The following is a 26,750-nucleotide window of genomic DNA, read 5'->3' as shown; positions in this document are numbered from 1 at the left end:
GCGAGGAGCCCCAGGGAGCTTAGATTTTCTTGATTTGCTTTGTATACCCAACCCAGCTTTAATTACTTCCCCATTCACTTCTTTGTCGTTCCATTGGAATATAAGAAAAGTCTCCGACTCTAGAGTGCACAAAATTTGCACTACCTCTGAGTTCCCTTCTACATATCCTATCTCTTGCCTTTGTGACCCTGTGACCCCGATCATCATGTACTTACTGTCTTTTGATTTTTTTTTTTTTTCCCCTCTTCGATCCGGTTTTGACGAGGTTTACGTGACTGGTTGCCATGAAGTAAGAAGTTTCAGTGAAATATCCTAGGGTCTGACCCGGAATTTTGGCAGTAAAAGAGATTCCATATCCGTTTTTAATGATCCCAAGGTGAATGAAGCGTTAGATCTATGGACGACGTAATAGAGTCGTATACTGAGTAGTACTAACTTCTTGGTGGACGGGACCGAGCGGGCACGTGCTGATTGGGCGAAGGCACAACAACAACAACCATAACAACAGGAAGGTTGCAGCTGCACCACAACCTCACTCTCCCTTCGATGTTCCTGGTTTTCCATCCACACCCTCATCTCTCGCTCTCCACCCTTTCTGTCCTACGCACCATACCCTCTATTATCTCTCTAATCTCACCGCAGCCACGTCTTGCTCGAGGTGGTGGTGAGCTGGCGGGCCTGGCATTGGCGCTAACCCGGCTGCCCGCCCAAGTGGGTAGCACAAGAGCCCGAGTCTAGAGTTTATCCAGTCTAGACAACCGCCGCGTTTCAGCGCCCGTTGTTCCCTAAGCTCTTACTAGTCTCCTAGTCTCCTAGGGGCTAGGATTGTCGAGCATTGCATGGTGGAGGTGGGGACAACAAACCCTCCCCCCGTCACCATGTCGACCGCATCGCCTCAACCACCTTCCTCTCCGTCGCCTGAGTCCCCAAACGTCGCCGAACACGCGCATCCGGTGCGCTCCCCGACATTCTCTCCACCCCCCAACCCATTACACGAAGAAGGACTCCCGGCTCTCGAAGACGTATTCCGCGATCCAATCCCTTTGATGGTGGCGGAGAACGCGCGGGGAGGTCTTTCCCCGACCACAATGGACACTCCCGCCCGAGACGGCGCTGTCGACGACCACTACGCTCATGAGGAACCGGGCGCCCTCAGTGATGCCCAACGCCATAATCCTGCAGTTGACCCATCGACGGTGGAAGACCCCGCCCATGACGATTCGAACCTGTCCCTCCCCCCTTTGCCCGACAACGACGATAGCAGCCTTTTGTTGTCCGCCGACGATGACTACCAGGAGCGAGTGGACGACCAAACTTTCATCAAAGAAAAGGAAATGCGGCGGCAGTTGATGGATATGGAGTCCAGCTTTCTGCCGGAACCTTCGACCATCGAAGTCGCAACCACGAACCGAATTATTGGTGCGGATGATACTTACTTGGTTGGAATACACGAGGAGGAGCCTGTCCCTGAAGTGCTGGAAAGCACGCAGATTTCGTTCGTGCCGCCCGATGATTCTATACATGACATCGCAGCGGCCGCGGATGGCACTCACACACCTCAGACGCCCACCCATGAGCACAGACAGGACACAGCGGAGGATTTGGACGCAACGCCTGCCGCTTCCCCCGAACAACATGGCGACAACACCACTATCCTGGAAGCGATCCCATCATCTCCTTCGGCGGCCGCTGCAGCGAGGACAAGTACCCGTAACCAGTCTACCTCATCCGAAAATGCGCCCGACACCAGCCAGATTGCTCGCGACGATGCATTTGATCGCTCTCCTGTACCGGACGCAGACATCTCACTCCAATCCAGCCATCACAAAATTCGCAGCCTATCACGCAGTGTGTCCCCTGGAACGTCGAGGCTGTTTCATGACAACAGCGCGAATGACGCCGATACAGCCTCCCATACGAGCAGTCGTCGAAGCAACCGACCGAAGTATCTGACTAGTCGTAATTCGGCCCATCGGCTTTCATATTCCTCGGTCACGAGTGCGGGTACAGAAATCACAAACAGTGATGCGACGCTGGGCGCCGACTACGCACTTCAATCAGGCGGTGCAGCGCCGGGCAACCCGGGTTTAGCGCATGCCGGACAGCGCAACACATTGGCCCGGTCGGTCAGCTTGGGAAGCATGGCATCAGGTATCTCGGGATACAGTGATGAGAATCTCTTTGATCGGAAGAACCCTGGCGGGACCACGGAAGGAGGCCTACAGACCTTGGATGAAGAGGAAGGCCCAACTCAGTCACGTCCGGGGTCGTCTTACCAAAGGTATCAGCAACAGCAGCAGCAGCAACAACAACAACAATCAGAGCAGCGCCCTCAACAAGAATTCCATCCCGATGACGCTTCTGGACCGATGACACCACGGGCGAAACCCCAAGACACCGGATTTCCTACGGATACGGTCCTCGCAGAACGTGTCAAAGACGTGCAGGTTCCCAGCGCATTCGTGAAGCAGTTCCGGGAGGACTATGGTAGCCGTGGATTGTCGCCTGAAAAGCGGACGAGCGCCACTCCGGCCTTTGCCCGGAGTGGCCGCACCATGACGCTCAAAGAGCAAAGCAGCACCATTGACCGTCTTTCCAAGGAGAACTTTGACCTCAAGATGCGCATCCACTTCCTCAATGAAGCACTGAATCGACGCTCTGAGGAGGGCATCAAGGAGATGATCTCGGAGAATGTTGAGTTGAAGTCAGACAAGCTGAAGCTGCAGAAGGACAATCAAAGCCTGAAGCGCAAGTTGCGCGATCTCGAGAAACAGTTGAAAGACCAGCAGTCCGACAAGGAGTCTATGCTGAACCATGACCCCGAAGGGTCGGACGAGGAAGACCGTGACCCCGCGCAGGACGAGGAGATTCTCTTCCTGCGCGAGCGGGCAGAGACATATGAACTGGAAATCGAGCGACTCCGTTCGGAAAGCATTGCCCGCGAAAGTGAGAAGAGACGACTGGCCGAGATGGTGAAATCCCTTAGTGACGGGCGGCCCATGGGATCGGATGTTGGCGCCCGGGAGGAGAGGGTAAGTACTGGATTATCCCTTTGTGCATTCTGGACGCTGATTGTTTGTTGCCGCAGGATATGTGGAAGGACATGCTGGAGGCCGAGACGGCGGCTCGCGAGCAGGCAGAAGAGGAAAATAAGCGGCTGCGCGAAGAGACCCTGCGCTTGAAGAACGAGATGAACTTCCCTGTCGTCGCCGCGCGAGTCGGGCAACGCGACAGAATTGGCTCAATGGCCTCGTACTCTGCTGCGTCCGAACGAGACTTCAGCCGCGATCCCCATACTGTTAGCTCCTCCAGCTCGACGCTGGTGATGGAGTTGGAACTGCTAAAGCAAGAGAATGCGGAGCTGAGAAAGGAGGTGAGCGCTCAGACCTCGATGCTCACGTCCCGCAACCGGGAGAAGGAGCGGTTATACCAGGAGATTGAAGAGCTCAAACTTGGTCAACGCCGGGATGGGACTCGATCGGTTGCCGGCGACAGCATCTTCGATCGCTCGGCGTCCCGGGCACATGGTCGGCCCTCTTCGCGCGCCAGCGATGGCACGGGTCAATCGCCGAGCGACGATGCCGAGCGCGAAGACCTAGAAACGCGCGTAGGCCAGCTGCGCGACCAGGTGTCGGCTCTGAAGCTTGAAAACCAATCTATTCGGGAGCAGCTGGATGAGGTCAACCAGGATTATGACTCGCTGGACAAGGCATATCAGGCCGACGTCGATGAGGCGGAAGAAGAGATATCGAACCTTCAACAAATGGTACAAAATCTCCGACAGGAGCGCGACCAGTCCATGCAGATAGCCGAAGAGCGCGATGAAGCATTCCAAAACATCCGCGCAGAAGCTCAGGAAGAGCTAGACGCCATGAGTGAGGCTCTGGAGCAGAAGGTAGAAGAGTGCCAGCGATTGAGCGAAGAAGTGCGTGTTCAGGACGAAAACCTTCGGGCACTCCAGGCGGAGATGCGCTCAGCTAGCGAGGGCATTATCCGGCTTGAGGAAGATGCACAGAACAATCTCCAGCGGTACAAGGCCGTCCAGCAGGAACTGGAGGACTGCAACCGCGAGATGGAGTCGCTGGAGAAGGATCTCTATGAGGCTAACACTAAAGTACAACGGCTCACCGTGCAAATTGAGTCGAGTCAGAATGAGATTGCGTTCCTCCGCGAGGAGCAGGATGGCGACAAGATCAAGATCGGAGATCTTGAATCAGAGCTCAAGTCCTACCAGCTCAGCCTGCAAAGCGAGCGCGACAAGACACGCGAACTCGAGGAACGGTTGGCGGAGGAACGGCACCAGCGTGAAGTTGTGGGCAGCAAAGAGAAGCAAGAGGTGCAGCGCATTGTCAACGAGCTGAACCGTGAGGCGACCACCGCCAAGGAGGAGAACCGCAAACTTAGGAAGAACCTGTCGGCGCAGGAGATTGAAGCCGCAACCTGGAAAGAGCGGTTGCTGGACTTGGAAAACAACCTACGAGAGACGCTGGGTGATCTAACCGGCAGTCGCTCTAGTCTGATTTCCAACATCATGAAGCTGCAAAAGGAGCTGGAGTCGACAGCCCTGGAACTCGAAAGCACGCGAGCCAAGCTGGACGACAAGGAGTCTCTTCTGCGCAACCGCGATGCGCTGCTGGAGAGTCATGGGCTGGAATCGCGCAAGCTGGCCGAGCTGCTCGACCGCGAGCGCCATGCCCGCCGTGCCGACAAGCAGTCGTTCGAGCAAGCTCTCAAATCCCACCACCAGGCCTCGCGCACCATCACGCAGAACAACTCGCGCATCTCGGAGCTGGAGAATGCGCGTAATCAAGATCGCAAGCGCTTCACCACTCTGGAGCAGCAGTTCCGCGACCAGCTGAGCGAGCGCAACGTGATGCTCCTAAACATCTGGAAACGCCTGTCAGCCATGTGCGGACCGGACTGGGCGCATTCAAACAGCTTGATCAACGGCAATCTCCCCAGTCAAGAGGTCATTGGCAACATCCTCTTCTGGCCCGGGTTTAGCCGCAACCTTCTGCTCGCTGTCAAGACCGTCGAAAGCGTGATCTCGGGCTTCAAGTCGCGCATCAAGGGTGTTGAACGGGATTTGACCAAACAGTACCAGATGCTGGAGCATACCTTCAGTCTGCGCGTTAAGAAGCTTGACCGCCTCGAGGAGTCCATGATGAACATGCGCGCACAACAGCACAGCCGGAACCAGTCCGGAATGTCTCCTGAAATGGCGAAGCTCCGGGGTGAGAACCGGCTCTTGAAGGCCGAGCTGAACCTGCTTCAATCGCACTCACGCAGCCGTGGACCTGCCTCTGCGGCTGTCTCCGCCGCCGCTGTTGGTATTGGATCCAACTCCCCACGGTCACCGACCCGTGCGCTGAGCCTAGATCCTGGAGCCGATGCAGAACCGGGCTCTCTGATCCGTCATCACTCAGCAGTCGAGAAACCCGCCCCGTCGCGCGGTCTGTCGCGGAGCGCCACCACTGGCATCCCTCAACCCTCGCATTCGGCCTCGACAACCTCGACAGCGACGCTCGCCAATGATGGGCCAGGAGCACTGGTGCAAGGTTCTCGCTCCCGACATATGTCCGCTGACCCGGGGAGCAACGAGAAGTGGATTCAACGCTTGCATGAGCTGGAGAAGCGATTGAAGGCCGAACGGGAGGCTCGCCTTCTGGACCGAAGCGGCGCACGGCGGCGCCTGGAAGAGCGCGATGCGGAGAACCAGCGACTCCGCGCGCAGCTCGAGCGACAGCGTGTACGCAAAGAGCTATCCGGGGGCACGTCGACCGATGAGGACGTGCGCGCGCGTGGTCAACGGCGGCTCGAGGGGTCAGACCCGGGCACGAGTGACGGATATGATCGGCGTCGGGACGATGAGATGAGCTCGAGCGAAGGCGAGGGCATCTACGTTGACATTGAGGTCTGAACGTAGCCTTAGGGGGTGAGGTGGGGGTCGTGGGCCATGGTCGTTGGGCGTATTGGGCGTTCCAGTGCAAGGCTTGCGAGTGGTATTCTTTTGGAAGATGTTCTAGTCCACCTGGTGTTCATAAGGGCTCTTTTGATGTTCTTATCATTGCATGTATCATATACCCTTCGGTTCATTCTTCGATTCGTCTTCTTTCTTGGACATTTGCCATCTGGGCATTGTGTATTGAACGCGTTGGTTAAGCCAGGTAGCAATGGCACCGAGACACATGTACATAGACAAGCAGGATGATTATGTTAAATTCTGGCACAGCTATCCGTAGGCTGCGTCTTCATCCGGAGTAATACAACAATCTAGCAAGTAGGATATACACATCACATCATCTAGACAAGATCCGCCCACTACCGCAACGACACCTTCAGAGAGAAATCGACAATGCCGGTTCCCTGATGAATGGAGCTCGTCGACAAGATATCCACATCCGGACAAGCATAACGAGCAGCATTCTGCTCATTCAACCCACCACTAACCTCGACCAAAAACGCCTTCCCCTTCCCAGCCCAAGTAGTCTTCAACTTCCGCGCCGCATCCCTCACCCCCTCCGGCGTGAAATTATCCAACATAATCACATCCGCACCGGCCTCAATGGCCGCATCCGCCTCCTCCAAACTCCGACACTCGACCTCAACCTTCGTCGCAAAACCCCCGGCCGCCTTCGCCGCCTGCACCGCCCTCGGAATCGCCCTCACAATCGACCCCTCCTCCACCGCCTCCTTATCGCCACCATCCTTAGCCGCCGAGTTATTCGCACACGCCCACACATGATTATCCTTGAGCATAGTCATGGCGCTGAGATCATGTCGGTGAGGGTCCGCCCCGCCAACGAGAATACCGTATTTCTCGACGACTCGGAATCCCGGGGTCGTCTTGCGCGTGCCGGCTAACGTGCCCGGCCAATTGTGGCTGCGGAGGATGGATACTAGGGTGGAGGTCTTGGTTGCGATGCCGGAGCAGCGGGCGAGGATGTTGAGGGCGACGCGCTCACCGAGCAGGATCTTGCGGATTGGGCCGGTGACGGTCGCGCAGTGGGTGATTGGTTTGATGGGGGTGGTTTCGGTGATGTGCCATGTTACTCTGTAGAGGTTTCTTTAGTATGGGGTCTTGGTGATTGGGGTGGAAGAGGGGAAGCGTACGAGCATCCTAGTTGGGAGAAGACTTCGTCGAAGAAGGGGACGCCTGCGAGGATGCCCTAGATTTGTAGAATAATATGTTAGTATGGATTGTATTGGGTAAGTGGTGGGTGGTGGTGGTAGTGGTGGTTACCTCGCTCTTTCCTAGTAATCGTGCTTCGCCTTCGGATTCCCCCACTACGAAGCCGCCATAGTCGAAACTGGGACAGTCTTCTTCGAGCCAGTCGGCGATGAGACGCTTGTAGTTGCCTGGGAGGAGGTGACGGAGGTCACCGTATTGGGATGCCATTGTGGTATGTATTGATATTGTTGTTGATGTATGTGTTGGTTGGAGTTGATAGGGATGATAATGGAGATGGAGATGAAGCCGGAGGAGGAACCAAACCCCGCGCGGGGCACTTCGGAGTTTCGGCGCATGGCATCGGGACCCTCCGGGTTGCGGTTGGTTTGTTTGATGGTCATGTGATTTGTATACACAGGATAGGGATTCATGTTTATGTTTATGGTATTGTGTATAGTTATAATTAACAATGGATGATAGTTTACTGTAAGTTATGAATATCCCGTCTTACATGATTCAAGGATAAACATCATCTCGTATATTATACTCCATCGACATTAATAATGGGTGGAAGTATACTCCCGTCACTTCGCATCCCCCCCCCCCAATGCAGCAAGCAAAGTATGAATACGAACACGAAGTCGGCGACACATCGCACCCATGGACCCAACTATTAGTGATACGTAGCTTGTCTACTAAGCACAGCTCCCATGGCTAGACCTAGGAAGCTGTCGTGTTTACTGGACGGAAGGATTTCAAGCTTTGACACGACAACCGGGGAGGCTTACATACAGAGTAAACATCTACTCAGCCTCAACGATGGTTGTTGGCAAGTTACTAAAATATGGATACGTTAATGCTGGCGTCATGGTCTGACATCAGTTCTGAAATCCCTGTGGGCTTTGTCCAAAATCATCTACTAAGATTAGTTTACGACACGATGGATGTGCACTGCCTTGTTTAATCTTGGGTGACTACAGACAGCACAATTCTTAACATATGGAGTACAACAGGGGGGAAAGAGGGGCTGGGGTATTGGCAACGGTGGTAAGGTATAGCTGTTATGGATGTATTACTGACAGTAAGTAAGTAAGTTAGTAATTAAGTATTAGAGTAATAACAACACAGGGGATACCTTCCAACGTTCATCCATATATGAAGCTGACCTGGATAGTAGTAGTAGTAGTAGTTATGAGCTACAACCCAACATAAGCAAAAAAAAACAGCACTAACTAACTATGTTAGCTACCTCCAAGATATGTCAAAAGAAATATGCACACAACTCGGAACCCGATCACCTTATGCACCTGCTACATGTGACATCTATCCAAGACCTCTTATCCCACACACCCTTACCTACTACTCCATCCCACCTGCAAAGATCATCATATGGCATTTACTAGTTACTCCAGAACAATGAGGGGAATGCGCGGGGTAATCAGTAGTAGCTTCAAAGTAACTTATGTATTAACTGGACAAGGATGCCCGCAGCTCAACCCCCAGGTAGTTTCAAGCACAAAGTAGTACAAACCCGTCACACAGACCAGCCACCTGGTTGCTAACTATGTATCTGTACATGCATGGATATAAGGGGGGAATACAAGGAGATGATCATCGCCTCTGCTATCCCATGCACCTGATCGTGTGATGGTAGTATTTATATTTTAGTGTTGGTGTGCTGTGCTTAGCTTAGTTGCTGTGTTGCTGTGTTGTGTTGTCCCTGCGCACTGGGGGGGGGTGGGTGGTGTGTGGGATGGATTTTGACTCCAATTCGGGGTTTAAGCATACTACTACAACAAAGAACGGGATGGGGCATGCAGGGGGGGTTGTCTAAAAAAAATTGGAGAAATTCTTCAATACTTGAGTACATTACTTATATGAAATCCATCGTACTCATATAATGAATACTTTTCTCCCACTGTAGTTGTAGCAGTCAGTAGGGGGATGGTGGTCAACTACTTACAAAATAATCACAGTATCCGTCCACACACACCCCAACACTAAATCCAGCATAAACTTAATCCTCCCTATAATATGCATTAGATATTTTCCCCCCTCCCCCATTCTAGCCCGTAAACAACTATGATCACCATGCCAAGCTTCACCGGAAATCTACTGTCGGTGCCCGAGAGCGAGCGAGAGTGAGAGAGCCCTGGTATTATTACAGTATACGAAACATTTCCGTTGTGTTTTGATACTGTATATATTACCTGTAAAAACATACGGTATTACCGGGTTTGGGGTTGAAAACGGATACATGATGTAATTATGCACAAGTTATGCAATCTGCTTTAGGTCCTCGTGTATACTACATTACTATACCCTAAGATATATGCATATAGATATAAGATGAATTCATACTATACACGCACACACTGTATAACATAAATTAATCCAGGTAAATTGATCCCCCTCCCCCCCTAACATCCTCCAGAGTTATTTCCGGTATCTTGATACCATCGACACTACTCCTCCCCAATGTAGAAGACTGATTGATTACTGTGTATATCAAACGCTAGAACCCAATAGCGGGATTCCAGAAACTCTTGGCAAATAATCAGGAACCACCATATCCCACCCACGATGAGTGAATTTCCAGATGATCCCTAATCAACACTATACCTCCTACCAGCCACAATTCAGTAGTATACAAGTTTAATTTCTTCCCTGAATGAATAGCTTGCTTGGCTCAAACTTAAGCTGCCGCCAATGCTGATTAATGCATTATCATCATTAGTAACCCCCCTCAGCCAGCCATGGAAACTTCCAGTCCCGGGACGGAGACTTTTTTTTGCCTTTCTTCACTAGTGAGTCAATGTAGCAGCAGCACGGAGACTTTTCTTTGCTCAAACTAACTAACTACATACTAACTAGTCTACACACACTCATACGGAGAGGCAAGAACCACTGCGGATATTGCGGATATAACGGTCCAATCCCGGTGCCTGTATACCCGCACCTTAACTAGGAGAGGTTTTGGGTTAGGTCGGTTGGTCCCATCTAAACAGTGCACGGAAAATGATTTGATTGATTATTGCTAGTTTAGTCTGACAAGGCCCGATCTGGTAATGGGTGTGGATCTCCACATGCAAAATATCCACCCACCTGAGGCTTTTTTATTCCATAGAAATACCACAATCCACACTGTTTGCCTTCTGCTTCAGGTGGATCTCCTCCATAAGCCCGTTTCGTTTCAATCTGGGCTTTGCTCTTGCTTGCTAGACCCGCTTCGGATACATATCACGGGTGATAAGGATAAATCGGCACGGTGTGATCATGTGATGCTATGGATAATCGGATGATTGCCAAGACATTTTTCTTAGATCAAAAAGAAAAACTGAATATTGTCAAAATTTTTCTGGCTAGTACATATTAGATCAGCGGAATTAAAAGACGGAGAGTTCCGTAGTTCTAGAGAGAGAATGGATGTCCCTGCCTCGGCGACGTACGTCCACGCCCATGCCGAGCCTAGGCACTAACTAATCTCTCCACCGATCGGCCGTTTATTGATTCACTGTGGCATGACTCTTTCCCGGCAGTTTACCTCGGGTTCTCGTTGTGGTTCTGGGTTCTGTTTTGGTTCACTCCCTCCAGGCCTTATACACGATGGTACTACCGTACTTCTGCCCCTTCGGGAGAACGACCGTGTGCCGCCATCCGGGCTCATTGACCGCATTGACAAACCGACTGGGCTCGATGCAGAACCCCGCAAATGGGCCCCGACTCGGCTTCCCGTCGGTTTCGGGTACATCGATGCCTTGGCCCGTGTAGAATTGGAATGCCGGCTCCGTGCTGTGCACTTGCAGGTGCAGGCGCGTGTCTGAGTGCTGGAACTCGGCCAGCAGGCGGAGGGGCTCACCCCGCGTATCGAGGGGAATGCGGGACAGGTCGCGGTCCATGACGAAGACATCGTCGAATTGGTTCTGCGGGCCGAAGGTGAAGTCCTTGGTGACTTCGCTGGGGTAGGGCTCGATGGGGCCCAGTGGGATGCCGTTCTCTAGTGGTAGGTAGTCCTGTGTTGATAGTTTACTGATGGTGCCTTCGGTGGTTGGGCCGCCGTTGAGGTTGAAGTAGCTGTTCGGACGGTCAATATTTTATCGCCCAATTGATGCAGTGAAAAAGAAAAAAAGGGCGATATACCTGTGGTTGGTCAAGTTAACGACCGTCTCATTGCACTCATCGCCCACCAACTCAGCCTCATATTCAATCTTCAGCACCGACGTAGTCTTGCCATTCTCCACCTCCTCACTCGTGGTATAGTAGACCCTGAACTCCACCGTGCCTGGGTATCCTGCCTCCCCGTCACGGCTCAGATAAGTATACAGCAGGGTAGTCTTCCCATCGCGGTTCAACACCGTTGGACCATCGAATTCGCAGCGACCCCATCCGCGACTACCCCCGTGCAGCGCATTGGGAGGGTCATTCAATTCAAGCTGATACGACTGTCCATTGAGATTCTGAATAACACCGTCTTTAATGCGGTTGGCAACACGTCCGATATTCGCGCCAAACCAGGGCGAGTTGTGCTTCTCGTAGTCTTCTTTCGTGGCGAAACCCTGAACAATGTTTTGTCCGTCCACGTTGAATTCCTGGATGATGGCGCCGAGGGAGAGGAACTTGGCGGAGGTTTTGTCGCCCATTTTGACTGAGTGCGTTGAATTCTTGCTAAATCTCTGATCTTTCTAGTGAGTCGGTCGTGTCTAGTGAGGGGCAATTGAAACTTTAGATGGGAAAAAGTAAGACAGTAGTCGATATATGAAAAGGGGGGTGGTCACTCACTTTCCGCCCGCTACCCCGCAATTCTGCTCCAACTGGAGAAGTCGCGACCAATACGACAGGGGCTCACGCTGAAGAGCTTACGTGCTTCAATCACTAGGATTGGTGCAAAGATAAGGTAGATAGGCCCTTCTTACTGCGAGGTTCATTTAAACTCGGTTAAATATCCCAGGATCCCCATGCCTGAATGCCATCTTGAGCCTTGCTCTTCTCGCATATTAGGCTAAACCGCACTTCGTAGCATGTGGTGGATTTGCCGAATCGGGTAATCTTCCGGATAATTTATGCCTCAGGCAGACAGATGCCGCCAGATCAGTAGAGTAAGTAGTTCGATCATAGCTATCCATAGCTTGGACTGGATATGCTTCAACTTAATCTGTGGCTGGTCGGAGCTTCATCATATTAGTAGTTTAACACCTTGTACTAAGGTTTTGTTTTGATCATTGTGATCAAACTAGTCCCTTGGCTTGACTACCTGCCATTCCTTCCGGCGGGATACTGCTTACGCTATGAGAGGAGCAGCGTGGGATGGATCGAGAGTTAGCTCACTAGTAGTCGGCATCCCACTCTCTTCCTCACTTCCATCACGCAAGCAATATTCGGGGTCTTAAATCGAACAAGAAATGGGAAGCTACCATCCACCAGTCACTAGACTTCAGCGCACGCTCCCTTCCCCATCGCCGAAAGGGTCCCCGCAAGATTATGGATGGTTAGTTCTCCGACACAATAATGACTCATTCAGAAGGGCTTGCGAGATGCGCCGATTTGACCGTTGAACGGCTGCAGGGACCAAGCTCCTAAATCCTTAATATCAGTTAGTATAACTAAGTTGATGGTTACTTAATAGTAAAAGCACTCAGTGCCAGGGCCGTAGGTGGGATTAGGTTACGAGATGGATTAAAAACAGACAAAACGGCGAGACAGACTGTAAATAACCGTATGTCATGTCATACCATAACATACTGCCAACTACTACTAGTGCCGGATGACAATACGCGCAGGTCCGAAACGTGGAGTTAAGGCGAACAACCGCTCCGAAGCTGACAAGAAGGTTCCATCAGTCAATTGAACTTACGGTCGCTCAACTAATCAATTCCAACCGTAACTAACTGAAACCTCGGGTCGGTCTCCGCGGAGCTTGGGGCTTCCGTGCCGAGTCCGTAATCCGCTGATTCAGCGCTTTTAACCAAACTGTGGAAGCGAGAACAAGATACTTCCTCTTTTTATTATTCAATCACAAGAATAAATGTATTGGAATAGAATGGGATAGTGTGAACCAAGTTTCATCTATAATTGAGACGATCTTTTTCTTCACTCCTCTGTGGGTTCAACCCCTGAGAAAGACCATACTGTGGCGGCACTCTTGCCACCTAAGCAGCCCTATATCTTGTAATAGTAGCTCTTTGCTTTTTGATAATCCCGTCCCTACATACGGTAGTTGATTAGTACTTGATTTAGCCACGGCAATTGAAATAGATGTAAAAATGCTTTTGCTGGGCATTAATCTCATCCCATTCTTGCATTTGCATTTGCAACTTGGCTGAATTGGCATATGCCATATGGCGTATGATCTCGTAAGAAGCACAGCACTAGATAGAAATCGCGCGGCCCCCGGGAATCGCAAGAACCGTTGCATCGGCATTCGGCATTGCTAAAATGAACCCCTTATGTAAATAGATACTACACAACACGAAGAAGTACCGGGAACCCCTATACCATGCATTGATAGACAACCGGGTCCAGTGCCATTAGAGTAACTCCGAGAGGTGGTCTCCGGGAGTAAATGAATGCTTTGTACCAATAGGACATGTGATGACAAGCATGCAATGGGTGGCTTTGGAAATCCTGATCTCAGCATGAGTTCAGGATTAGAAATCCGTCGATCAGGCTGTACTGTGTAGTGGCTGAGCGGTCTAACCCCATATCAAAGCGTCCATTGTCCACTTGACAACAACATTACCACACCCTGATGTGAGCGCTGCATGCAGATGTTCTGGGGAAAGTGTGTGTTGGTGGTCCGCGATGACTACTGACTAGTCCACAGTAGTGGTAATGCAGTGACCTACTGACGGGCCCCCGGGGGTGCATTACCCGTTTGGGAGTCACTAGCCCTCCCATTATTTGGATGATTATTGCCAGACAAGACAATTGCTTTTGTGTCTTGAAAGGGGGCTGACTGGATCCCATCCGTGCTCTACTCCGTAGATATACTGCAGTTAACCCTCACAGTCCAGTCTTGTCGGGAAGAGGGACCATGAATGGGGCTATCTCTCCATTTTGGGGAACCAGTGTCTATCACCTGGATCAGAGAGACGGAGCGGAATTAGGGAGATGGGGACCGTGAAGAAAAGAAATTAAAGGGAAAAAGAAAAATAAAAAAAAAATAAGAAATTGTAGTTCTACACGTGGAACGACAGGAGATGGACAGCTTCCATTGCCAGTAGAATATCACGTCGAATCCTCCGTAATCCGGAGGGAAATCAAGGTTCAGTCCCTTCCTGGCAAAGAGTGGGCGTATTCCGATGGGAACTCGGATGTCGAACCAGGTAAGCGATGCTATTGCCTGGGCACTGGCACACCACTGACACGGTCGGGAGGTCGGCATTTCGGCCTGTGTGCTAGTCCGCCCGTAGCTGACCAGCAATATCCACTCAACTGTCTATCCACAGAACCAGATGAGGCAAAGGCTCCATGGAAGGAAAGAAGAGACGGAATTAAGAAAAGAAACAACAGGAAAAGGCAGCAATGGGGGAAAAAAAACCTCTCCCCCTTCCCACTCATCGCTCCCCACTAGCGGGTGTGTGGGCTGGGCTGGGCTCCGTCGTGCCAGACCCAAACATCAAATTGGGCTCCGTCGTATCGAGGGTGGAGACTTTTGGACCCTCTTCGTTTTTTCACGGGGATCCATCGGCCAGGAAGACTTGTTGTTCATGAATTTCTTGTTCAGTGATCAGGTTCCCCCTCTTGACCACCACAGGGAATATTGTTGCAGGAGGGCAGTAGGGTTCACTCGACGTGTCACGATCTACCTCGTATCCCCATCGGGGGCGCGTGAGTGGTCCAGCCAGTCCAGATGTGGCCGGAGATAAGGTAGAGCTGTCACCGGCCTTTAGGATTTGATTATCCATGACGTCCTCCATCACCGCATTAGTCACTCGTGAGCGGTTGGAACGTCATCTGGGCTTAACGAGCAGAGAAAAAAGGTTCCTGGCCTCGGCAGTCGGTCTCCGTTGGCCGATACGCCCTGCGCCCTAGGCCAAAGTTCGGCCACTTCTCGGACAAAGGTTGAAGTAAACCAAAGTAAATAAGAAGAATCGAGAATAAATTGTATATTTTCAATTTCAGAGACATAAGAATGACATATAGAACATCCGAAACTAGAACCAGCATCGGCAAGTATCCACGCAAAAGCATCCGCATCCAAGTAAAGAAAAAAACCAACCGCCCTGCCTGTTCAAGCCTTCCAATGTTTTGTGTAAACTCCAACTCCAAAACACCTCGGCGCCTTCATCATCAAAAAAGTATAAACCATAAAAATATGTAGAGGATGCTGTCCCCGCAAGAAGAGAATAGAAAAGAATGTGATGCCAGTCACCCAAAAGAATCCAACACTGTACAGCTGATCAATTACCCTTCTTAATCAAGGGGAGTGCTGCCATATGTTCAAAAAGTAGTCCAATGTCGAAATGTAGCATGTATATAATACACGCGTTACGTCGTACGGCGTATGCAAAACAAATGTCAGACAAACGAGAGACATTAATATGCTAAATTTCGTCGTATCGAAGTGATCTCAGGTCGATGCGATCTCGGGCGCATTGGCATTCAAGAACTGATTGATGTCTTCATAGTCGCCTTTGGTGTCCATATACGACGAAGAGGAAAGCATGCAGCTCATCGGTAATTGACGGTTGAACATCGGCGAGGGCACCTGGTCGTCAAAGGACAAATTCGTATAATCGGACGCGCCTATTAGATCCATATCGTCGAAAGCGCCAAAGTTATTGTTGGGCCATTGTTGCGGGGTCTGGAGGGCGAGGGGATTCACGACGCCTTGCATGGTCATGGGCGCAACGAAGGCGGGATTTGTCGGTGCCATTTGAGGCTCTGATTTGATAGTGGGGCCTTGCGTTTGGGATGGTGTGCTAAAGCTGGATTGCGTACTCGAGAGCTGACGAGCAAACGGGTCTGAGAAGCGGGAGGGCATGATAGGCGACTGCGCACTTTCTGAGCTACCGTCGGATGACTCCTGGCGTTGCATGTGTCCGGAATTCTGCCTCCAGAGATCTTGCTGCATAGCCTCAGTGTTCTCTTCGAAGCGCTCACCCTTGGTCTGGTCCAAGGCGCCAAGTCGCGTAAGCAGATCGTGTGTTAGAGGATGGCCGTTGGGCTCGCATTTCAAGGGCTCTCCCGGCCAGCCTTCGCCCTCCAAGGCGCGACGGTACATTTCTTGCAGGCCATTGACCAGCCACGTCTGTTGTTGTTCAAGCATCTCGACATATCTAAAGGCGGCGGTAAGCCAGATTAGCTATTGATACAACATGTCGATTGGGTGCAAGCTCACCCCTTGGGGTACACTTTGTCGTGAGCCTTCTTCCTCTCGCCAAAGACACAGATGGCATTATCTGTCCTGCACCGACCACATGGGTTGGATCCGTCACACTGCACCGGGTCAGTGCATCAGGACAAGCTGATGCTTGAGCATGACTTGGCTTACCTTGGATTTCTTCAGTCTACACCGATCGCATGCCTTACAGACCCTCTTTCGGACATTACCGTCCGAATGTGAGTGGTCGGATGTAGGTGATGATTGGCGTGCCGTCATTGTGCGCATATATATACTTATAAAGGTGAGGGAGGTTTGGTTGCGGGTTTTGAAAGGCAGATGTGACCAGAGAAATCAAAGGAGTATCTCCCCAGTCAAGAAAAAGGTGAAAATCAAAAAGAGTATCGAAAGCGCGAGTTCCAGTTGCGGTGGTTAGTTTTGTAGGGTAACTAGTCGGGTTTGCTTTTTCTCTGTTCTTTCGAATTTTGGTTTCCCTTTCTTTTTCTTATTGCTTTTCTTGTGCCTTGTCCTCGCCTATACCTTTTTCTGTGGTGCGGTGTTGCAATGATCAGTGATCGACAATACGTAAGATTGGTCGATGATATAACGAGGCCGGATGGATAAAGGTAAAAGAAGGTGTAATGAGCAAGAGAAGGTTCAGAGGGTCGAGCCAATGCGAGAGCTCGATCGAGACAACCGCATGTAATGATTAATGATCAAGTTGAACGGTTCCAAGGACAGGATAGCGTTACAACGATCCACCGGTGGTTGGGCTAAAGGCAAGGTGTGTAGTAGTAGTGATGGTGTGGTAAAGAGGAAGTATATCTGGGAGGGAAAAGAGGCCAGGCTTGACCAAACCGGGAGGGTCGAAGCTCTTTTAACTAGATATAAGGGAGGAGGAGTAAGACGAGGACGACGTAAAGTCAGAGTGATGATGATTGATGATGATGATAATAATAATAATTGCTACTACAGATGGGCCTGGATGATTATTTATTCGAATTAGTCTAGTCCCCATGGATTTCTTTTTTTTTCCTTTTCATTTTTTTATTTTTTGATTAAAAATAATAGTAAGGTTGGCGGTCCTTCACGTAGGAATGGTCGCCGTCTTACCCTTGGGATTATTGACGCAGTCCAAAGGAACCAGAATGGATCGGGTCTGGCGGCGCTGGCCGATCATTGGCCGGCCGCTAGAGGTCTGGAGGTTTATGCAGTGGGGCCCTTTTTCTCTGTACGGTATTGACCTCGTATTAACCGTTCCCTCCAAACTTGCACTGTATCATTCATAACTTTTCCTGGTACTACTACATGAACTAAACCAACTGCTTGCTTGCTGCCTGGCTATCGTCACACTTGTCCACTTCTTTGGGGAGACAGCGGAAAAATCTTTCTACATGAACCGGGTTAAATTCAAGGCACATATGAATTTTGAGATTTGATCCAACGTGGTGCTCCAAAGCTTCACCTGCCTCTGCAGCCACAGCGTGTCAATTCCTTGCCCATACTATTATAAGTTGGTACCTCTGAGTGAACTGAGGTAGCGCTTTCCATACTGTGTAACCATACGTCATAACCAATACGTGGATGAACCCTGCGGCCGTTTGTATGTAAGGTATTTTACCTGATACGGAGGAACAGGTTGAACGGATAACGGAAGTAACCAGCCCAGACGGACGTGCTGATTGCCTGAATCGGCATCGGAGACTGCTTGACTCGGACCTCGGAGGTGCCAACTTCCTTTTTCTGCTTTTGCGTGCTTTGGGGAAATTTCCTCATTGAGATCTATTTCCTTTTTATTTCCCTCATGTTGGGAGGGGCCCCCAAAACGATTCAAAAACCTCAATGGCCCACCTCAGGCCGTATATCCGATCGGGACTCTGGACAGGTACCTCCCATGTCTACACTCTACGGGGGTTTCCCTTCATGTACCGTAGGTGTCTGCCTTGGCTAGTGAGGCCCTACTTTTGGACTACTATAGTCTACCTAGGGTGTGGAAAAGATCTTTGGAGGAAGTAAAAGAGGAGGTGGGAATACGTGGACAATTAATCACGAGGGAGAACTTAGATAGTAGAGACTAAATGAAGGTAGCTATAGTTACGTCGCGGCCGAGGTGGTTTTACCTGCGCCGGCGTGTGTGATGTGTGAGACTCACTTGAAGCAAGCTGTAACTTTTCCGATGTTCAGGTACATCCATAGCTTTAGTTCAGAATTGCGGTAATTCTGCGATTTGATGCAAACCAGCTTGAGGGAATGACAGCCCAAGTCTGCATAGCCCGGCATTACGGCACAAGAATATCCACCTTGAGTATATTTCCATAACCAAATATTATTATTTTTTTTTTTCGAAGCTGACCCAACTCGGCAAACTCATGCCGAACGGGTAGCTTTCGAAACCATGAATCCACTGTTCTGGAGCGGTATGTAAGGTGTATGGACCATCGGGTGGTGGCTCCATAATGACTGTCTACTGTGAACATTACCTGACACTGACAGGGTCAATAAACCCATCTCAATTCTCTCTTCCCCCCTTTGACTCCATTCAAAGTGCATCGTCAAAACCCCGATTCGGCGATCAAACACGGATTCCTTTCCCCGTCCGATATCCTCGATCGCTGCTATTCTCCTAGTTCCCTCCATAGTCGTACAAGACCTGTTGATCACCAGTCTTGGCGATTGGCGCTCTCCTTCGAAAGCTTAACGGCAGACCGGATTGATACCAATCCTTCTTTGCCACACAGTCTGCCGCCAGGTGGATGGAGCAGGGAAGGCCGAATCCCGCGTTGATCCAATCGTCGGTTCCGATTGTTGTTCGTGATCAGCTTTAGTTTGGGATGATTCAATAGCCCGGTCAATCATTGTTCTTCCAATTTTACTTTCCTGCCTTGAAGCAGCAGCAGCAGCAGCAGCAGCTCCTCTCCACCACGAGGTGCCGTTGGAGCTATCCGCACATGACAGTCAATGACGTTGATCATCCCTCCGATGGACCATGCCACTTGCACGGTCGCAGGTCTGATTCGATTATGCCCCTGTCATTCCCCTCCAGCTTAGCCTGTTGTGACAACAGGAAATGATTTAATTAATCCTAACAGGCTACTGCTCTCGAAGCCAGTTAGCGTTGCTGGAGTACGGTGCCCGTGTCTGGCTGGAGCTGGTTTGACCGGCACTTACCACTGGCTCAGCTCCGGGATTGACTTCATACTTGCACCACTGCCTCGGGTGCTATAGAGTGGCAGATAAGGTTTCTGATCCTGCGATCAATGACCGCTGGACTATCCTTTTCCATGTTGATCCATGCCCGTTTTCTACAATGTACCAATAGGTGCCCCATCGAAAATGCCGAGTGTCGCTTAATTCCCGAAGCGGCTATACTACTCGGGATTGAACCTTGCACCTGAAGCACGATCGAGGCTGGTTCTTGCTTTCAGGGGTTCGACGATTGCAGAATAAGCTGCCCATAGCCAAACATTGGAAATCGATTACAGATCGCTGAGACATGCTACTCTCTCGGGTCTAGACCATGCGATAGTGTCAAGCCCGCTAACCATGATAGCGTCATCCCGCAGTGCTCTACCAATCTTGACCCCACCACCACTACTTACCGCTGCTGACATGGGTGCACTCGGTTTTCCACTTCCGTCGGGATGCGGCAGGGAGACCATGTGTGCCGTGAGAGGTTGCTGATAAGATATAGCGATGCATTGTCTGTCCCTAGTCGGCCGGATTGCAGGTTAGTGTCCTGCACCGGATGAGCAAGCTCGCCGGTGACCTCATTGTTAATTAACCCATGCTCTGCTCCCGTGACAGCCACCGGATTCTTCTAGCAGTCTTGTATTTTCTCGAAACATGCCGATCTATCCGTCTATGCAAACTACACGTCAAAGAAGTAGTGGATGGAACTTGGCATTCGTGGATGCATCAACAGGTTAACGGTCGAGATTGAAGTCAGCTGAATAAGTAGTATACAAAAGGGGGTATAATGTTGAAATGTTAATACAAAGAAGGATGTACGACCGCAATAGGCAGACCTGCAGCCTAACAGCAACTCATGCGCTTCCATATGCTTGCCTTTGCAGGCTTGGATGGCTTGTTCTGCCCCGATCCTGATGCCTCTGGTTGAAGATGGCCCTTCTCGCCTGGATCCTGACGTGCACGTTTACCTCCAAAGAGCCCACGAAGACCACTCTGTCGTTTCTGTGTGCGCTTCTGCGATTCTCCCTTGCCTTCCTTGCTAACAACCGTGTCAGCAGGGGTTTTTGCTTCCGTCGAAGGCTCGCCCCTTTGAGCGGTTTGACTGGTCGGAGGACCCTTCTGGTAGTGTAGTCGACGGGCCTCGACGACCCGACGGACTAGGACTGCGAGAGTGTCAGCTTCTGGCAAGCGTATATACCTGGCTCGATAGTGGTGAGAGGCTTACGGGCAAAGGTTTCCTCGATGTTGACCATCTCCCTGGCGCTGGTCTCCATGAAACCGCAACCGTGTTTTCGGGCATACTCCAGGCCATCCCGGGAACTAATGACTCTGTTGTCTTTGAGATCGCACTTGTTCCCTGCGACGATCTTGACCGGGGGTGGCATGCCCACATCGAGGCCCTCTGCACTGGCCCCCAACTCCTTGCGCAACCGATCATTGTCCTCAAGGCGTTGTTCGGTTTCGATCTCAATCATGTCCATGAAGTAGTCCAAAGCGCCTAAGCTCGATTTGTTGGTGATGTCGTACACCAGAAGAAAGGCGTCGGATCTCAGGTTGGAAGCCGCCCATAAGCCGCGATACTCTTCCTGGCCGGCCGTGTCGGTGATGGATAGGAAGTATGGCACGCCATCGACCACGCGCGTAACCGAATATGAATCCTCTGCACGGTTCAACCAGATCGCCCGATGTCAGTAATTGTGAAACTCGATATAGCTCAGAGCAAGACCAGCAAGGAGGGTATACCGATTGTAGGGTCGTATCTATCCCGTTGCTCTGGATTAGCATGACGGACGCTTCTCGTCGACGTTTGATGATCGGATTCTATCTGTAAGACTTACTCATGAATCCACTGACTCCGCACCAGGCGCAAGGTGATGGATGATTTTCCTAGCGGCCATCAGCGATAAGGTTCTTTCTTCCCCCTTGTAGCCCCGCAGTCCCTGCGCCGGAATGACGAAAAGAACCATTGGGGGTTCAAGAGATGGGGTTGCACAGCATACCGCATCCACCATCGCCGCAGATGGTGATAGAGATCTTGTCGGTGGCGTCGGCCATGGTGAGGGAGTGCGGGTCGATAGATAGGTGTCGGGGATGCGCACGCGACGGCGGGTCCAGTAGTAACAAACAGAGAGAGAGACAAGGGTCAATGGTTGTGTAACGAGCGAATTTTGACCCTGAAGCTAGTCGGCTAACCCGATTCTCCTACCACCAACAGGTGGGTGTCTAAGTGTATCCCTTCGCAAGAGTGTTTTTTTGAGTCCGCGTCAAGTAGATGGAGATGCAACTGGACCCGAGAGGGGCATTACAGGGGCAGTGTGAGGCGAGCTGTGTGGTGTGTGGCCTGGCCGAACGGACAAAACACCGAGGTAGTTTCGGGGATGAAAGTGAAAGAACAGGGTATAAGAATGTGGACGAAGTTTATCTGGCAGAAGTTGCGACTCGAGTTTTTCAGGCACTGACTCGGAGTAAGGGGGAAAGAGAAGAATGGGAGAAAGGATTCCCAACGTGGGCAAATCTCAGACGCCGACGGAGCGAAGCGCCGCCCCTTTGAGGGTCCATTTCGGTGATTGCGGATGGCCGATCACTGGGTGGTGATGTTGATGATGATGATGATAAATGATCGATTGATAAGGGAGAGTAGGGGTAGATAGATAAATATCTATTGTGGACCAGGAGAATATAATTGATCGGGGGGAATTCATCGTTGATGTCAAAAAAACATTCAAGTGGATTTGACAGTACCATGGAGAAAATGATGAAGAAAGGGGGTCACCAGTACCCCAACATGCTGCAGACGCGGGCTGGAGCGTGCGGTACCTGGTACCTGTTCTAGACACATATTAAGTAGTAAATAAATATGGGGGGTATATCAGTAATTAAATAGGCAGTAGTAGTATCAAATGCTTTATTTATAACTTTTGACAAACAAATATCAATTCCCAATTACTTTCTACACTACTCCGTAGATACTTGTTTGCACAAAATTCCATCACCAGAATCTCCCCCGAAGACTGACTGACTGGTCCATCTGATGCCTCCATTGTTCTTTTTTATCAATTCCCTTCCTCTCCTCTCATTTAATTAACATCCTTTTCGATCCATCACACCGACCAGCTTGACACATCATCCCGGAATCTTCTGGCCTCCCGGGGTCAATTGGCCCGCCCCGCCACTCGCCCGGCTGGTTTGTCCCCTGCGATCCAATCGTTCATCTTTCTTCTCTTTCTTCCTTTCCACTTGGTGTGGATAGTAGTACTACTTTAGTACTTTAGTCCTGCTCTAACCAACAAGTACTTACTGCTACTACTGCTGCTACTGCTGCTGCACTGCGGCGAATACAATGAATGCCCCCATGTCTCGCAACTGACATCCACCACCATCTCTAACTATTCCATTTTCCTCTATTAATTCTCCGATTCCTCTGGGACACAGGAAAAAGCAGTACTTCCTTATATATTGAGGGAACCGCCATATTATTGATTGATTTGGTGATAATTAAGTCCCGGCGCGACCAGTGAATTGCTAGTCGTTTCCACTCTTTCGTCCGTCTCTTTTCAGCTGCTCACGCTTCATTACTTTCCTTCCCCTCTTTTTTATTTTTTTTCCCCCATCTCAGCGTGGATTCATTCAGTTCTGTCCACGTCTGTCCACTTTATCTTCCATCGATCTCCGCTGCTTTTTCCCTGAATTATTATTATTATTTCCTACTGTTCCGATAGGCAGGGAACTGAGGAGAATCTGATTCGGGGGTTTGGGAGTAACTAACTAACTACCTACTTACTACTCTTCCTCCCACCCCCTGGTGTTTGTGTGACTGTCTAAGGTTTAGTTGTTATTCCCTAACTTGCTTCACATCAGCAGCCCATCTCGATGCGTCTTCCTCATTGGTCTCTCGCCGCTTCTCGATTCGATCGGACGTGAAGCTGTTCCAGGATTGTTTGTTGCGGGCCATGGAAGGCTTCGACGATGCCTTCTATCAGGCACACTATTCCATACCGGATCCCCAACTGGGCCCCGCCGCATCCTCTTCTTACTCCAATGCTGCCCCCCATCCGGCTTCTTTGATGTCTTACAATCCCACTTCCGGCCATTTTCCTCCCGGTTCCTTTGCCTATCCCGCCCAGCCCTCCGATCTGCTGGCTGCTGGCCTGCCCGCGACTTTTGCATCGCATCCCGATAACTCTTTCTTTCAATCTCCGGTTCCTCATCCTCATCATCATGCTTCTTCCCACACGGCCAGTTTCCCGGGGCATGTTCCCCACGCCATGCATCCCTACCATCCCCTGTCGGCCGCCGCGCAGACCATGCCAATGAGCTTGGATCAAGGAACTACCTTTCCTTACGATCCGGCCGTCTTTGGCGCTTCCATTGGACCGCTAGATCCCAGTCTAGAGCAGCATTCAGCGCCGCAGCAGCAGCAGCATCCTCACTTACCTTCCCAGACCGTCCATCTGGATCCTGGCGCAGCGTACGCGGTCGCTCAGATCCAGGAGTCCGCGACAAATACCTACTGGAATCAACAGACGACTCAGGATGTCACCACCCAGGCACAGGCTGCAGGCCCGGTCCGGGGATCAGCGGGGGACTTCTCCCGCGCAAGAGGGCCGTCCCAGGATCATCAACCGCTACCTCAAAGTCAGCCCTCGGACTTTCAGTCCTATACCCAACCGGCCAATCCAGCCGTTCCTCATCGCTTCATCCAGCCGAAGAGGTCATCCCCAGTGAAGGGTGGGTTCTCCTCCAATCCAAGTCGAACCTGACCGGAAAAGCTGATGCGGGTCTTCACATCCATAAAGCCTCTTTTCCACCCGAAGCCAAAGTGGAAGCTGGAAGCGACTCTCCATATGCTAGTATCTACTCGTCAAGTGGCTTCGATATCATGGGGGTTTTGGTAGGTTGAATCTGGTCGACCGCTTCCGCAGTAGCGTTCGCGTCTGGAAGACATGCATGTGACTGACCTCTCCACTAGGCCCAAGTGGTGTCCCGACCGAACCCTAAGATCAATATCGGGGCAGTTGACTTGTCGTGCGCATTTGTCCTCTGTGATATCACGCTGGAGGACCATCCAATCGTCTACGTCTCGGAGGCATTCGAGCGGCTCACAGGCTACACCAACCAGGAGATTGTCGGGCAGAACTGTCGGTTCCTCCAAGGGCCGGACGGGGTCGTCCAGCGGGGCATGCAGCGCAAGTTCGTCGACGAGAACACGGCCTATCGCCTGCGCTCGACGATAGAGGAGCGGACGGAGATACAGGCAAGCATCATCAACTACCGCAAGGGCGGCCAGCCCTTTGTGAATCTAATCACGATGCTTCCGATCCGATGGGGCGGCAGCGACTATCGGTTCTACGTTGGGTTTCAGGTGGATCTGGTCGAGACGCCCGATGCAGTGACGCGACGGAATCCGAGTATGTTCTGTATGCGTGTTTCGGCGCTGCTAAGCTAATCGTACTGTTTGCAGATGGAACCTACATGATCAACTACCAGCGCAGTCAGTTACCGAGCTATGTGGTCCCGCCTGAAGTTTACCGCTCCAATCCGGATCTAGCGACTTTCTTTACCCCTGATCAGGTATCTACGGTGTTGGAGAGCTTGCGCGACACCGGCCCGTCGTACCGGCATTACCTGGACCGAGTGCTGGTGGAGAACATGGACGACATCATCCACGTTCTATCCTTTGAGGGAGAGTTTCTCTATCTGTCACCCTCGTGCCGGAAGGTGCTGGAGTATGAGCCAGCGGAATTGGTCGGAAAGGGCCTATCAGCAGTGTGCCACCCCAGCGATATTGGTTCGGTCATTCGCGATCTACGAGCGCGCATCACCACCGAGCCGGTCAGCGTGGTGTATCGCATCCGGAAGAAGTACAGCGGGTATATCTGGTTTGAGAGCCATGGGTCATGGCATATTACCGATCGGGGGCGACAGTTCATGGTCCTCGGAGGGCGAGCGCGTGCGGTGTACAATCTTGACCAGGTTGCTACAATTGGCCGGGGCGGGTTGGCGGAGAATGACATCTGGGCCAAGCTTTCGATGTCTGGGATTGTACTTTTCATCTCTTCAAAAGCTAGGCCGGTTCTAGGTCGTGTGGCGGACGATGTCATTGGAAAGAGCATTCAAGATCTCACGGGAGCAGATACCCGGGCCCAGGTCATGGAGGCGCTGGACACAGCTCGTTCGGGACAACAGGTCTCATTTCTCCACAAGGTCCGCCACAAGAAGGGGCATATGCTGCCCGTGCAGACGACGTTAATACCGGGAGACAGCAAAGAAGGGGAGCGACCTTCTTTCCTGGTCGCTCAGTTACGTTTCCACAGGCCTCTGCCGAACGGCAGCCCGGACGACACAAGCTCCAGCGCCACGGACACAGGGCGAGACGTTGCTGGACAGACAGGGTCAAGCAGCCGGTTACCCTCCGGTAATCAGGAATTGATCCCACTACGCGAGCGCAGCCTCTTCTCCGAGCTAGCACCGACCAGGGGATCCAGCTGGCAGTTCGAGCTACGAGAACTGGAAAAGCAGAACCGCACATTATCGGACGAGGTGCAACGACTCCTCACACGACGGAAGAAACGCAAGCGCAAACAAAGCACAATCATAGTGGAGAAGAGCTGCGCGATGTGTCGAACGAAGAGCACGCCAGAATGGCGACGCGGACCCAGCGGCAATCGCGACCTCTGCAACAGTTGTGGCTTACGATGGGCAAAGCAGGTCCGCAATGCTGCACAGGGACAGACTACAGCAGCCCGAGGGAAACGGGCGTGATGATTCCTATGTTATATTACCCCTTTTTTTTATTCTATCTCTTGGGTGGCTTTCTACGTTTTAGTGTGTGGCTGTCTGACTTGAATGTGATTTGAGTATGTTGAGCATTTTCGCTATATATGATACGATGATACCTTGTGGGACTTGCTGGATTTGGGGGGAATGAGAATGGCGTGACGAGTCACGATGAATGGATGGATGGCGTCGGGGAGAATTCTGTGGACTTGATCGGAGGTGACCTGTACAGTGTATATTAGCTCTTTTATATGCTATGCTATCTAGGATATCAGTAAGTACTGATCGGGA

General features: G+C 51.2%; 6 protein-coding genes across 6 annotated transcripts; 2 read left to right on the top strand and 4 right to left on the bottom strand.

Moving 5' to 3' along the window:
- Positions 1-878: 878 nt before the first annotated feature.
- On the top strand, positions 879-5,920 carry AtWU_07254 (putative anucleate primary sterigmata (ApsB); the record flags this gene model as incomplete). The annotated part of the gene is made up of 2 exons (XM_035502363.1): positions 879-3,032; positions 3,089-5,920. The coding sequence occupies 2 exons, from the start codon at positions 879-881 to the stop codon at positions 5,918-5,920; spliced, it is 4,986 nt and encodes a 1,661-aa protein (XP_035358256.1).
- A 401-nt stretch (positions 5,921-6,321) lies between these two features.
- AtWU_07253 (nicotinate-nucleotide diphosphorylase (carboxylating)) lies at positions 6,322-7,399 on the bottom strand (the record flags this gene model as incomplete). Its single annotated transcript, XM_035502362.1, has 3 exons — positions 6,322-7,054; positions 7,114-7,169; positions 7,244-7,399. The coding sequence occupies 3 exons, from the start codon at positions 7,397-7,399 to the stop codon at positions 6,322-6,324; spliced, it is 945 nt and encodes a 314-aa protein (XP_035358255.1).
- Positions 7,400-10,752: 3,353 nt separating this feature from the next.
- Positions 10,753-11,811, bottom strand: AtWU_07252 (aldose 1-epimerase; the record flags this gene model as incomplete). The annotated part of the gene is made up of 2 exons (XM_035502361.1): positions 10,753-11,245; positions 11,312-11,811. 2 exons carry the CDS (start codon positions 11,809-11,811, stop codon positions 10,753-10,755), a joined length of 993 nt encoding a protein of 330 aa, XP_035358254.1.
- Positions 11,812-15,740: 3,929 nt separating this feature from the next.
- On the bottom strand, positions 15,741-16,772 carry AtWU_07251 (Zn(II)2Cys6 transcription factor domain-containing protein; the record flags this gene model as incomplete). Its single annotated transcript, XM_035502360.1, has 3 exons — positions 15,741-16,449; positions 16,512-16,609; positions 16,665-16,772. 3 exons carry the CDS (start codon positions 16,770-16,772, stop codon positions 15,741-15,743), a joined length of 915 nt encoding a protein of 304 aa, XP_035358253.1.
- Positions 16,773-20,525: 3,753 nt separating this feature from the next.
- On the bottom strand, positions 20,526-21,737 carry AtWU_07250 (putative RAS small monomeric GTPase; the record flags this gene model as incomplete). The annotated part of the gene is made up of 5 exons (XM_035502359.1): positions 20,526-20,845; positions 20,908-21,342; positions 21,426-21,442; positions 21,521-21,569; positions 21,683-21,737. The coding sequence occupies 5 exons, from the start codon at positions 21,735-21,737 to the stop codon at positions 20,526-20,528; spliced, it is 876 nt and encodes a 291-aa protein (XP_035358252.1).
- A 2,210-nt stretch (positions 21,738-23,947) lies between these two features.
- lreA (GATA transcription factor LreA) lies at positions 23,948-26,444 on the top strand (the record flags this gene model as incomplete). The annotated part of the gene is made up of 4 exons (XM_035502358.1): positions 23,948-24,410; positions 24,479-24,573; positions 24,652-25,090; positions 25,144-26,444. The coding sequence occupies 4 exons, from the start codon at positions 23,948-23,950 to the stop codon at positions 26,442-26,444; spliced, it is 2,298 nt and encodes a 765-aa protein (XP_035358251.1).
- Between the last annotated feature and the right edge of the window lie 306 nt (positions 26,445-26,750).

This window comes from Aspergillus tubingensis (assembly GCF_013340325.1).
Source record: "Aspergillus tubingensis WU-2223L DNA, scaffold_8, whole genome shotgun sequence".
Taxonomy (NCBI): Eukaryota; Fungi; Ascomycota; class Eurotiomycetes; order Eurotiales; family Aspergillaceae; genus Aspergillus; species Aspergillus tubingensis.
This window is presented reverse-complemented; position numbering and strand designations above follow the sequence as displayed.